At 37.8% G+C, this 14,362-nt stretch overlaps 1 protein-coding gene across 3 annotated transcripts in view; it reads right to left on the bottom strand.

Moving 5' to 3' along the window:
* The window catches only part of SYT14 (synaptotagmin 14), a 261,665-nt gene that overhangs the window by 226,127 nt on the left and 21,176 nt on the right, over window positions 1-14,362 (bottom strand). For all 3 annotated transcript variants that reach the window (XM_072647931.1, XM_072647928.1, XM_072647930.1), the window contains exon 2: window positions 14,221-14,268. In XM_072647931.1, coding sequence (XP_072504032.1) covers window positions 14,221-14,268 — 48 coding nt within the window. The remainder of the gene's footprint in view (window positions 1-14,220; window positions 14,269-14,362) is intronic.

Raw genomic sequence — 14,362 nt, forward strand, 5'->3', positions numbered from 1 at the left:
ATGATTAAGCTTTCCACGATATGCTTGTGTGTTTTCTGTGAAGCAGTAGAAGAAGGAAGAGGCAAAGCAGTAGTCCTGAACAGCAGCAAGAGGTAAATTAATAGGAAGTTTGCTAGTAACAACTAGAATCCTGGCATCCTGGAATCCACTACAATACCCACAAACAGAATGGGCAGGAAAACAAGAACAACCACAAAGGCTAAGTTGCCAGGATGCCCCTTCCCTCTCACTTATGAATCCTTTTTTTCACTGTTGGTCAAGGAAATGACAAAAGATGCCAAGGATACTCGGTCCTCTTCCAGTTCCCAATGATAATGGGTATAACTATAGCCAGTGCCTAACAACAGTGCCAGTCCAAAGTATAACTATGAAATATCATATAATCGTTCATAACTCCTCCCCACAAAATATCCACCCCTACCATGCATTGGTACTCCTCATCTGGTATGGACTTCTGATTGCCTCAAGCTGTCCTCATTACTATGCAAGGTAACTACCAGGTTTTTCACCCTTCTGTCCTTACTACCACCATCCTAGATTGCCTATAGTGCTTTTTATCTCCTCAAATCCACCTAGGCTTTTTGCCTTTGACAATAACAATTAGTTAATTTGGTGAACGTCTCATACTGTATTCCTATGAGAATGCTAAAAAGAGGTCCCACAGGACCTTCCTTCTCATCCCAGCTAAAAAGTATTTTTTAAAATGAGCTTTGAGATAGTGTCTCTGCCAAATTCTCCAGTGATGGAAATGTTAGACACTAGGGAACAATGGCAAACTGGTGAACAAGATATCTAAAGGCATGGGCACCATAAAGGACCTTTCAAATTATATCATATGTTCATCTGTCTCCTCCATTTTCATATAGCACTGAGCCTGCCAGGTGGAATCTTGAAGGAGTAAAACTGGGATTTTTAGCACCTGGAGCAAATTCAAGTGAATGGATATTGGGGGAGAGACTGTGAGATATCTCAGGGCCAGCATCTATCTACCAGAATTACTGCAGACTGACTCTGGGCATCCTACATAGGAAAAATTTCCAAGACAGATGCAAGCAGTCTGCCTCAAGAAGGTATATGGTCCTATCAGTAAAGAGAGAGGATGGACCAAAAGAAGGTTTCTATCATGTAGAAGAAAGAAATCACTCTTACCTCTATTCTACAAGTACTATGCCTACAGTTAAAGTTTCTCCTTATGGCCAACTGGTTCTCCTTACCTATATTTGATGTTGTTCCTTTCCTCATTATAGAATTGAAGGATTTAAAGCTGGAAAAGACCACAGTCCAATCCCTTGATTTTTATAAATAAAGAAACTGAAGCTTACAGATATTAAGTAAAAGAGCAAGGATTTGAAGTCCTTTGATTCAAAACTTCAATGTGCATTTCCATTATACCATGCTGCCTCTAATTACTTTTGTATATACAGTACAACCTCGGTTTATAGTATACTTCATTGACAAGGAAAGTTTGTCTTTCAGGACAAACAAAAATTTGCAGTTCGAACATCGAAATTTTGTTGGAAAAACATCACCCAAATAAGGCTGTGACAATGAGAGCCATGAATATTTTTTAACAATAATGCAATGTCACATTTCTGTGACATTCTGAAAAAAAAAACATAAAAAACAAGTGTCATTAGATGGATTCCTAGGCAGAAACCAACATAAAGGAAAGAAATATCAGTGAGTCAAAACATGCAAGTGATTCTAAAAAACAAAAAATAAATGAAGGCAGTAGTGTTAGTCTTACTTTTAGTGAAAGCAGCATAAGAAAAAACACTCCTGACTTTGAAAACCCCAATGTTCTCATAGGAGATTCTCCTTCCAAGCAATAACCCTTCCTCCTCCTCCCACACCAGCCACAACTCTTCTTGAAGGTAAAGTTCAGGTTATTCTATTTTTGGTTTATACTGTGTACTAATCATTGCTATTGTATTTCAGGCGCATTAGGGCCAAAAACTTACCTAAAATTATAAGTAATTATTTTTACATGAATATTTTTGGGGATGTGGTACCAATCATCCAACTTTACATTATTTCCTATGGGAAAATTCAGTTTGCAATATGAACAAATCACATGACAAACAGAATCTCAGAATGAATTAAATTCATAAACCAAGGTTCTACTGTATTCCAATTTGTCTTCTCCTTGTCAGTAATATTATTTTATAGCTATAAGAAATTTAAAATTGCTGCTTTCACAATTTAATTATATAGTAGCTCATATTCTGGTAGGCCTTTAAAATTTATAAAGTGCTTTGTTCACACCTCTCTTTGAGGGAACTAAGACTCAGTTAAATATCAGTTTAACCAAAAATCTATTCAAGTGCCTCTTGTGCAAACATTTTTGTTATAGTTGAAAGAACTAAATAATACCATCTGTATACAATGTCATACTTCAATGGAAAAACGATTCACCTTTTCCGAACATAAATTTCTTTGATGAGTATATCCCAGTCTAAGACCTTCTCCTCCTCCACCATTTCACTTAGCTAGACATTCTAAAAAGAAAGAGGACAAGTATGATTGAATTACATGCATGAGGGACAGTTAATGTTTTGTGAAGAAAGGTGAGAAAATCAGTTTGGTTACAACATAGAATATATGAAGGAAAGGAATGTCTAACAAGCTTAGGAAAGGTAAGCTAGGGCCAAACTGTAAAAAATATTTAAATGTCAGAGTAGTCTGCATTTTACCCCAAAGACATTAGGAAGCCACTGGACCTTTCTGAGCAAGAGAGCATCATAAAATGAAATCCGTGCTTTAGGAAAATTACTTTGGCAGGTGAGGGGGGTGAATTGGAGACGGAAGAGACTTGAGAGCTGGTGACCAATTACGAGGCTGTTGCAATACAGATGAGAGAAGTGATGAGGACTTAAAATAGGATACTGGTCATATGAGTGGAAGAAAAGAGATGTGAGAGATGCTGTTGAAATAGAAATAAGAAGAACGGGCTTGGAGGCAGAACCAAGATGGAAGAGTAAAGGCAGGGACTCACTTGAGCTCTCCCTCAAACCACTTCTAAATACCTTTTAAAAAATAACTCTAAACAAATCCAAGAACAGCAGAACCTACAAAAAGATGGAGCAAAACAAATTACCAGCCCAAGACAACTTGGAAGGTTGGCAGGATGGGTCTGTTGCACCTGGGTGAGAGTGGAACACAGTCCACTGCAGGCCGTGTAACATAGCCCATGCCAGCACAGCCTCAGTTCCAGCAAACCAGAAGCAGGCCTTGGGAGTGACTGAATCAGCAGTGGCAGTGGCTGCTTCTGGAGCTCTCAGCCCACAGATGGTAAGGGGGTCAAAACAACTGGTCAGAAGGAGATTACAGTTGTCTTTTTGCTAGCACTGAGTCAGGACTCTGTTGCTTTGCCCATAATTGGATTTGTGTGGCAGTCCTGGGTGGCAGTCCTAGGGCAAGGAGGAACAGTAGCATAGAAGAGCTTGTAGCAGCAGTGGAAGGGACTCACAGTTCCAGAGAAGAAAAGGGTGCTTGTGGTCACTCACAGACCAGAGCACAGGTCAGGAGAGGAGTAAACACCTCTTTTTAGATTATACTACCTTGGAAGATCTGAAAACTTACTGGACCCTAGAAGTATCTCTGGAAACAACTGCACAAAACCCTTGAAGCTTGGGACAGTGTGTCCTCCATCATAGAAGCAGGGCCCTGATTTAACAAAGAATTAAAAAGTCAAATAATTGGCTGGGAAAATGAACAAACAATGGGAAAAAGCTCTGATTAAAAGAACTAGCTCATTGGGACAGAGTAGGTAAGGGAGAATTCAAATCAAAGGCATGCAATAATCCAGTGCTTGATAAAAGTGAAAATATATGTTATCTAGAGGAAAAACTATTTATTTGAATTTTTAAAAAACTATTGAGAAAACTGGAAAACAGTCAGAAATTAAGTTAGACCAAAACCTTGCACTGTATATACTCCACATAAAATTCTAAATGGATACCTAAACAAGAATTGGCAACTGACTGAATATGTGGATGGAAAAAGGGGGAGGAAATGAAGATATCTTTAAGGTTGAGAATCTAAGTGACTATAAGAATGGTGGTACCCTTAACTGAAATAGGGATGTTCAGAAGAGGGGTAAGGAAGGGGTAGGGAAAGACAATGACTTCTCTTTTAGACATGCTGAATTTGAGATGCCACAGGGATTTCCTGTTTGAGATATCTATTGGCAACTGGTGATGGGAGACTAGAACTCAGAAGAGAGACTAGGGTTGGATATATACAGCTAAGAGTCATATTCAAAGAGATGAGAATTAAGCCCACAGGAGAAAATGAGGTCACCAAGACATAGTGTAGAGAGAAAAGAGGAGACGGCTCAGTACAGAGCTTTGAAGTTGGGGGAGTAGTAGGTGATGAACCAGTAAAGGACTCTGAGATGCAGCAGTCAGACAAATATGAAGAAAACGAAGGCAGTAGTCAGGTGAAGAGGGTTGTCAATAGTGTTACAGTGCAGCATAGAGATTAAGAAAATGAGAAAAGTCATCAAATTTGGCAACTAATATCACTGGCACATTTGGAGAATGCAGTTTCAGTTTTGTGATAAGGTAGAAAACCAAACTGCAAAGGACTATGAGGTGTCTGAAAAGAAAGGAAGTGGACTCAATAGGAGCACCCAGTTTTTTTTAGGAGTCAGTCTCTGAAAGAGAAAAGAGATATTGTATGGCAGTTTAAGGAGAAGGGAAGTGAGGTTTTGTTTTTTGTTTTTTCGGTAATGGATGAGGTAGGGGAGGGGGGGCGGGGGCAAGTACAGCTGATTACCCAGGGGAAGGAGTGGCAGTGAAGGGATTGGGAGAGATTGAAGATTAGACTTTTTCATCCTATGTGATTTTTGTCCACATATCCCCACAAGTCTTCCACATACGTGGAGGATATCTTCCTCTAGCTCTCTTTACAACTCATGGGTACCAGTGTAGCATTCAAGATGTCTACCTGTTGCTCTTCATTCTTGTTGTATAAATGGCCCATCTCTTTTTCTAACCACATATTTCCTTGATGATATCCCTTATGTCCCTCCTCATATATCATCAGCAGAAATAACCAACTTACATCCACCATTCATCTCTTTTAATGCTTTCTGTGTCTTCTTCCAGACTGTCTTCCACTTCCATTTACTTCCATTCTTAATCAGTTACCTTCTCTATTGGCTTTTTTAGTGAGGCTTGCTACCATGGATTCAAGTTTTTCTGTCCTGAGAATTATTTCTGCTGTATAGGTCATAAATTCTATTCTCACAATTCTTATTTCTCTTTTCACCATCAAGGAAAAGCATGCTGTGGCTCCATGCTCTCTTCAAAATCCACAGTTCTCTGCCTCATAAATCATTTTCCTCTGTCTTGTATTATTTATTCATAGATATCTAAACTCTTTTATTAGAACTGGAGGTCCTATTTCCTTCCACTCTTAATGTCTTCCCTGTTGGTTTAGTTGTTTATGCTTAAGGTCTCTGAGTTTTCTTCTTCATGAGATCTTTGGTCATTTCAGTCTTTTTTCCTTATTTTTCCCCTACTTCTCACTTTCTGACTTCCTTCTGGTAGTGGTTTCCCTGCAGGTTGGCTCTCAAAGTGTCTCAGCCTTCTCCCACACTGGGCAATTCACAGTTTATGAGCCTCAGTCTCTATCCCAAATAACTTCCAGGGGAACAGAACTGCTTACCTACTTGTAAACTGGGCTCTTTCCCTCAGGCTCAGTGAAGCATTACACAACCCCATACAACTATGCCCAGAGGCACAGAGCACTGGCTATCAAAGCCTGAGCAATTTCTGTTATTTGGTACTTAGACTGCCAAGAAAATGGGGTACAGGAAAATTTTGGTATGTGGAGATGAGTTCTATTGTAAGCCTGTGGGCCAACCTATGTAGCCCTGCTACTGCTAGAAATTTGGCAGATGGCAGAAGAGAGGATTCTGAATGAGTGATTTTAGGGGTTGGAGAATATTGGCCTTGCTTCCTATTAATAGTTCACTGAGTTGCTACCCTGTTTTGGTTCTTGGCATCCTAGCCTGTGGAGACAGCTGAAATTGCTTTATCTCTAGTACACAATTCCTATTTTGAAGAGATCTGAGAAAAACAGAGAAAATTGTCTAGTCTTCCAACTTGCTAGTCACATGACCCAGAAATCCACCATTCATCTCTTTGTTGACCTCTGAGTCACTGGCAACTTCACACTGTTCAAAGATTTTGGTGGAACACCACAACACAAAACCATTAACAGAACATTTAAGTTTTTCAATGGTTGTTTTAGGAAATGGCATGCAATAATCAAAAATATTCACCAATTTTCCAAATGTAATATAGTCTGCTCTACTCAAGAGTCTATAATATAGTCTTCTACTCAATACTCAGGTCATATGTTCAAAAATATTTACAACAGATCTTTTCACTATAGCCAAAAACTGGCAATTGAGAGGATTCTTACCTATTAAGGAATGGCTAAAAAAATTATAGTATATGAATATAATGGAATATTATTGTGTCATAAGAAATGAGAGAATGGAGGAGGCAGAGCCAAGATGGCAGAGGAGAAGGACAGACCTGCTCTAGCTCTACTCCCATAGTCCATAAAATACCTACAAAAAATGACTCTAAACAAATTCTAGAGCAGCAGAAACCACAAAATGACAGAGTGAAAGAGATTCCCAGCCCAAGGCAGCCTGAAAGGCTGACAAGAAAGGTCTATCGCACCAGTCTCGGAGCAGAGCACAGTCCAGCCTTGGGCACACAGTGCAGCTCAGATAGGACTGGAGCAGGCTGCAGAGTGTGAATCACGGGCAGCATCTCTGGTTCCCAGATGTCTCACCCCAAAAATGTCAGTGAGAAAGCTCTTTCACCTGGGTGAGAAGAAAGCAGGGTCCAGCGTCAGCCCCGGTCACAGGCAGCTGCAGCGTCCACCTCTGGATCCCGTCTAAAGACCATGGGGGAATCAAGCAGTTAATCTGAGTCTCAGCTCTGAGTGGCAGCCCTGGTGTGAGAAAGAGCACTGGTGTGGTGGAGCTGGTGGAGGCTCTGGAGAGGGAATTCTACTCACAGATCCTGGGCAAAAAAGCTTGTGGTTGCTCCCAGACCAGGGTGCAGGCCAGAAGAGGAGTAAACTCCTCTCCCCTGATTGTGCCACCTTGGAAGAACTGAGAACTTACAGGTTCCTAGAGTATACCCTCCACTTGACAAAGGACTCAAAAGTCAATTAACAGCCTGGGAAAATGCTCAAAAAAAGGAAAAAATAAGACTATAGAAAGTTACTTTCTTGGTGAAAACGTATTTTCTTCCATCCTTTTGGATGAGGAAGAACCAAGCATACCATCAGAGGAAGACATAAAAGCCAAGGCTTCTGCATCCAAAACCTCCAAAAAAATACATAATGGTCTCAGGTCATGGAAGAGCTCAAGTAAGAGAGGTGGAGGAAAAATTGGGAAGAGAAATGAGAGCGATCCAAGAAAATCATGAAAAGTAAGTAAACAGCTTGCTAAAGGAGACCCAAAAAATTCTGAAGAAAATAATACCTTTAAAAATATACTAACACAAATGGCAAAAAAGGTCCAAAAAAATAATGAGAAGAATGCTTTAAAAAAAAAGAATTAGCCAAATGAAAAAGGAGGTTCAAAAGGTCACTGAAGAAAATAGTTCTTTAAAAAATAGAATGGAGCAGTTGGAAACTAATGACTTTATGAGAAACCAAGAAATTACAAAACAAAACCAAAAGAATGAAAAAAATAGAAGACAATGTGAAATATCTCACTGGAATAACAACTGACCTGGAAAATAGATTCAGGAGAGCCAATTTAAGAATTATGGGACTACCTGAAAGCCATGATCCAAAAAACAGCCTAGATATCATCTTTCATGAAAATGTCAAGGAAAACTGCCCTGCTATTCAAGAACCAGAGGGTAAAATATTGAAAGAATCCACTGATCACCTCCTGAAAGAGATCCCAAAAGAAAAACTCCTAGGAATATTGTAGCCAAATTCCAGAGTTCCTAAATCAAGGAGAAAATATTGCAAGCAGCTAGAAAGAAACAATTTGAGTATTGTAGAAATACAATCAAGATAACACAAGATCTAATAGCTTCTACATTAAAGGATCAAAGGGCTTGGAACAGGATATTCCAGAAGTCAAGGGAACTAGGATTAAAACCAAGAATCACCTACCCAGAAAAATTGAGAATAATACTTCAGGGGAAAAAAAGGTCATTCAATGAAACAGAGGACTTTCAAGCATTCTTGATGAAAAGACCAGAGCTGAACAGAAAATTTGACTTTCAAACACAAGAATCAAGAGAAGCATGAAAAAGTAAACAGGAAAGAGAAATCATAGGGACTTATTAAAGTAGAACTGTCTACATTCCTACATGGAAAGATAATATTTGTAACTCTTGAGATTTTTCTCAGTATTTGGGTAGTTGGAGGGATTATATATATACACAGAGGGTAGAGGGTGAGTTGAATAGGAAGGGATGATATCTAAAAAATAAAATTATGGTTCTCATGAGAGAGGCATATATTGGGAGGAGAAAGGAAGAAATGGAATGGGACACATTATCTCTCATAAAAGAGGCAAGAAAAAGCTTTTTCAATGGAGGGGAGAAGGGGAGAGGTGAGAGGGAAAAAGTGAAGCTTACTCTCATCACATCTGGCTCAAGGAGAGAATAACATACACATTCAATTTGGTATGAAAATCTATCTTACACTACAAGAAAGTAGGGGAAAAGGGTATAAGTGCGGTGCACGAGGGATGATAGAAAGGAGGGCAAATGGGAGGAGGGAGTAATTAGAAGTAAACACTTTTGGGGAGGGTCAAGGTCAAAAGAAAGAACAGAACAAATGGGGGCAGGATAGGATGGAAGAAATATAGTTAGTCTTTCACAGCATGACTATTATGGAAGTCTCTTGCATAATTACACATGCATAGCCCATACTGAATTGCTTGCCTTCTCAGTGGGGATAAGTGGGGAGGGAGGAAGGGAGAGAAGTTGGAATCCAAAGTTTTAGGAACGAATGTTGAGAATTGTTTTTGAATGGAAGTGGGAAATAAGAAATACTGGTATTGGGGTATAGAAATCTATCTTGCCCTACAAGAAAAGAGAAAAGATAGGGATAATGGCAGGGAGGGGTATGATAGAAGAGAGGGCAGATTGGGGAAAGGGGTAATCAGAATGCAAGGTGTCTTGGGGTGAGGGGAGGGGACAGATGGGGAGAAAATTTGGTACTCAAAGTCCTTGTGGAAATGAATGTTGAAAACGAAAAATAAATAAACTCATTTAAAAAAAGAAATGAGAGAATGAACAATTTCAGAGGAAACCAGGAAGATATCTGTGACTTTGTGCAGAGTAAAGTAAATAGAACTAGAAGAACAATTTACACACTGAAAAAAATATAGGAAAAAAATCATCCTTGAAAGGCTTCAGAACTCTTACTTAATGCAACTGTAAGTCACAAGTCCAAAGGACCAAACACAAATCATGCTACTCACCTTCTGCCAGAGAAATTATGGACTTAAAATGACATATACATATTTCTATGCAACCAATTTGGGAATCTGTTTTGATTGACTGTATATTTATTGAGTTGTTTTTTGTTATTGTTGTTCTTTGTGGAGGAGGGAGAGAGAGAAAAAATGATTGTAAAAATAAATGGATAAATAATTAATTTTTTTTAGAAAATACTAGGTCAGTTGACTTTCTATTTGTAATAGCTGTCCTAGATACATGTATTTATTGATTTAACTCAATAGATTGGCCATTTAGCTATATGTAATAATTTGGACAACAGGTATTTTCATCTATTGCATTTTCCTGGTGGACTGTTAGGCCAATCTTTTTAAAGTACTGCTAGACCTAATGAGGAGATCCTGCATTTTCCTGAAGCTTGATGCAATCAGTATAATGTCATCTGCAAAGAGTGAAATCTAAAGAAACTTATTCTCTATCCAGAATCCCTTTGTTATATGAACTCTAGACAGAAAATCCTTTAAAATAACTTTGCTCTATTGAGTAAAATATGTGTTGGGTGTTTGGTAATCAACAAGATAAACAAGAGCTTGTATTTCCTGCACCTGTCAGTTAACTATAAGACTTTAAAGATGTGATGTAGCATAAACCTGTTACTATTTATAGAGCATTCTAGAATTTTATACCCCTTTGCCTGGCAAAATAAATGAATAAACTAAATAATATAGAGGGGATTTCTTTTTGAGGTGTAAATTGGACAAGAGATGTTTGGCCCTAGCATAGCCTGAACCAGATTAAAATGTCTTTGGGAAATATTTAACAAAATAAATAAAAATATAACAGAGATAATGTTGATATATGGAGTTCTTAAGTCAATATGCAACTGGCAGGGATCTCTTTTCGAGTTTAACAACACTGGGTTGCACTATGATGGACCTCTAAGGTGGCCTTTTAGATCTGTGACTGTCCAGAGACAGGTAGTACTGTGGATAGAATGCCAGAGTTGAAGTTAGAAAGATCTGAGTTCAAATCTGGTCTTACAAACTTAGCTATGTGACTTTGGGTAAGTCACTTAATTTCTGTCTGTCTCATTTCCTCATCTATAAAATGGGGATAATAATAGCACCTGCCAATATTTGTAAAGCACTTGAAATACTATATAAATGCTATTATTAGCAGGTATCAGCTCTACATTTTGATTTATTATCTTTGTGAGTTGCTGTAGCTAAAAAAATTTATGATGCCACAGCAATGTTAATGATGCTCTCCAAGCTTATTTAGACTAAAACAAGCATTTATTAAGCATCTACTATGTGTCTGACACTGTGCTAAGTGCTAAGTGTTCCATAAACAGAATCATAGCATCATAGTTAGAAAAGATCTTGGGGCACATCTAATTCAACCTCCCTCCTAATGTAGGGATTCTTTGTATAATACTCTCAAAGATGGTCACCTAGTCCCTGAATGATTTCTGTGATAGGGAGTAATACAAGAAGCAACCTATATTACCGTCAGACAATTCTTACTTAAAAGTTCCTTTAATATGACTTAAATGAAAACTTTACATATTTTATTATAAATTGTCAAAAAGTGTTAAATGTTTAACAAAGATCAAGATGATCTTTATTTTTAAATCTACTTCACATCTAAATGTGATATCCTCCCATTCTAAAAAAAATTAATTACATTTATGCCCTGCTTTAATAAAAGATAATACAAATTCACAGACAAAACTTATCAGATTAATTTGAGAATTCAACACCATCTTCCTATTAATAGGCAGTTCTAATACATTTCAACTACCTTGGTATCCTTGAAATAGTTCCATTACATATACTATGTCAGGAGTATAACTATGTAAAGTATATTTTAAATCATAATTGTTAAAGAATATTTTCATAAAAAATGAAAAGTAAAAATAAATAAGCAAAAAGAATACAAAAAACAGGGATATTGGCAAACTACAAACAGTACTGCAACATTATTCTTTTTCTAGAATTTATGAGTACAGTAAAAGAATAATACATATTGGCTCAAGTACAGGAATTGTCAGTAGTGATCCTGATTACCATTTAACTCACCTGATTCTCCTATTCCCACTCCACAGGCTAAAACAACACACTCTAAAACTAGGGTGGCAAAAGTCTATCCTTGCACTAGGGTCAAAGAATTGTATAGTTGGAGCTAAAGCACATTAAGGGTAGCTGTATTATAAATTTAGAGATGGAACATCATCTAGTGCAAGCCTCTCATTTTACAGATGAGGAACCTGATGCCCAGAGTGACCCAGCTAATAAGTGGCAGATTCAGGATTTTAACCCGGGTATATTGCTTCTTTTTGCCATGCCATTCTATAACAGAGATACTAAAAGGCTTCCACTCTAAAGTTCTGCAATCAAGTCTTCCCATCAAGTTTGTCTCTTGATGATGCAGATGATAAGTTGCAGAAAGAAACAGATGTGCTTGTGAGATTGAACTATCCTCCTGAAGATGCTGGAGAGCCCTCCTCACATGTGAAGGCATCCTTGGGTCTGCAGTCTTGTTTATGGAGACCCACACCACCAAGCACTTTGCTATGATATCGCTAGAATAGGAATGAATTTCTGGATAATTCTCATGTTGGTAAACTAGAACTTGGACTGTTATGATTACCATTAAAACAAAGAAACAAAATTACTAACAGTGTTGTTTTGTACATATAAATTCTGCTTCTGACTATGAATCTAATTCATCTAACAAATTAGATCATTTTGTGAATATTTCTAAAATTAATTAAAAGCAAAATATGCAGAACTGCAGAAAACCATTGTCAACATAATGATCATATATTATTGCCTACTCTTCTCTCCCCACTATGAAGAGGTTCTATTGTCATGCTTGACTAGTACCTTCAGCTCTCTCAGCACATATAACTTTTAATTACCCAGATTCATAATCTCAGCATCATTCTTGACTCCTTTTCATACTCCTTCACCCCTTTAGCCAATCAGATGACATGTCTTATTAAACCTACTTCTACAAAATCTCTCACATTTATCCTCTTCTTTACTCATGCTGCCACCACTCTAGTTCAGGTCCTTATCACCTCTCACCTAGACAAGTTCAAAAACAACCCCACTGGTCTCCCTATCTGAAGCCTCTCTCTTCTCCAATCCATCCACCCACAGCTGCCAAATTAATCTTTCTAAAGTACAGGTGTCATAATGATACTCCCTGCTCAAAAAACATCAGTGGCTCCCAATGTCTATAGGATATTACAAATTCCTCTGATATTTCAAGCACTGCACAATGTGCTTATGGCTCACTTTTTCCAAGTTAGTTAAATTATTCCCCTTTATACACTCTATGATCCAGATCCAAACTAATCTTCTCACTGCTCCTCATAGACAACACTTATGCCCCATGCCTTTGTACAAGCTATCTTCCGTGCCTAGAAAGATCTCTCTCCTCTCCACCTCTTAAACTTCCCAGATTCTTTCCAGGTTCAGATTCAGTGTCACCTCTTACATGGGGTCTTTCCCAACAGATTTTGCATATATTTTATACTGACTTGTATGTGTACATGTTTATGCCCCTCTATAGAATGTAAGCTACTTGAGATGTCAAGGTGGTTTTTTGGTCTTTGAATCTACAGTGCTTGGCATTAAGTAGCCACTTAATAAATGCTTGTTGATTTATTACTTGGACCATTTTATGGCACCAAAAACTTTACATTTAATTATTCATTCATTCATTGAATGAATTCATGGAATGCTAGTAAAGTATGACTGCTAGTGGGTACCAGCAGCAAGAATGAGCACTTTGTCTGGAAATAAGCAAGAAAAGCATAATCCCCAAATTGAAGAACAGATAAGGGTGATTTTGTACCTGCTCACCTCGAAGTATATGTTGGGGGATTCCTCAGTCCATTCTTTTTTCACCCGCCCCACACATTGTGAATCTCTGGGAGTGGGAGACTCATTAGGCTTCTCCTAATTCTATTTCAAATTTATCTTTTTCCTTGCTTCCTATCTAACAAGTGGTTTACCTGTCCTGGGGCCACCTTGATAAGCCACCCAGCTGACAGGTGGTTCCTCTTAAGTAGGCATAGCCAGTTGTTGATGTTCAAAGGATGTTGTGGTCTTTGGATATGTTCCCAATTTGAATTTTAATGAACACCTCAGATTTCTGGTGGGAGAGAGTAATAGAACAGAAGAGGCAGGTTGATGTAGTGGAAAATAACTCTGAATCTGGAGTCAGATGACCTGGCTGTGACTCTCTGGTTCTGTCATTTACAAACAGTATGAATTTAGATAAGTTAGCCACTTAGCTTCAGTTTCCATTTCTTCATTTGCAAAAATGGATTTTAATAATGACTGGCCTGCCTACTTCACATGGTTACTTCAAGTATTTAAGGTAATACTATACGTTCAGATACTTTTAAAAAGAAACGATAAGGTAGTACCCAAATGTAAGGCAGATATGGTGAATAGTATTAAGTCAAGGGGAACGAAATAAGCACATGAGTTTATATATTAGAAAGGAAAAGAAATCAAACCCTCCATTCTTTGTCTTTTCATCAAACCAAATTATTAGGAACAAGACTGTACTGGCTCATCATATCCTATAAGCAAAATCACTGAAAGGACCCTTTAGCATAAAACTAGTCTTTACATTTAAAAACACTGCTATGGTGTCCAAGTAATTTATTACCTTGCTATAGAGTATAACATAAAACAAAATATTTACTATTTAAGCATTTCCACTGTTCATTGCTTACCTTTTCTAATACAAATAAGTTCATGGACTCCACAGGTTCGTTCTCCACCTGTTCAAAAAGTATCAGAAAAGACAGAAAATACTGTCATCTTAGTTTGACTGTCACAAAGTAAAGTTTAAACTTTTAAGTTTAAAAGAGAGAA

This window comes from Notamacropus eugenii, chromosome 2 (assembly GCF_028372415.1).
Source record: "Notamacropus eugenii isolate mMacEug1 chromosome 2, mMacEug1.pri_v2, whole genome shotgun sequence".
NCBI lineage: Eukaryota > Metazoa > Chordata > Mammalia > Diprotodontia > Macropodidae > Notamacropus > Notamacropus eugenii.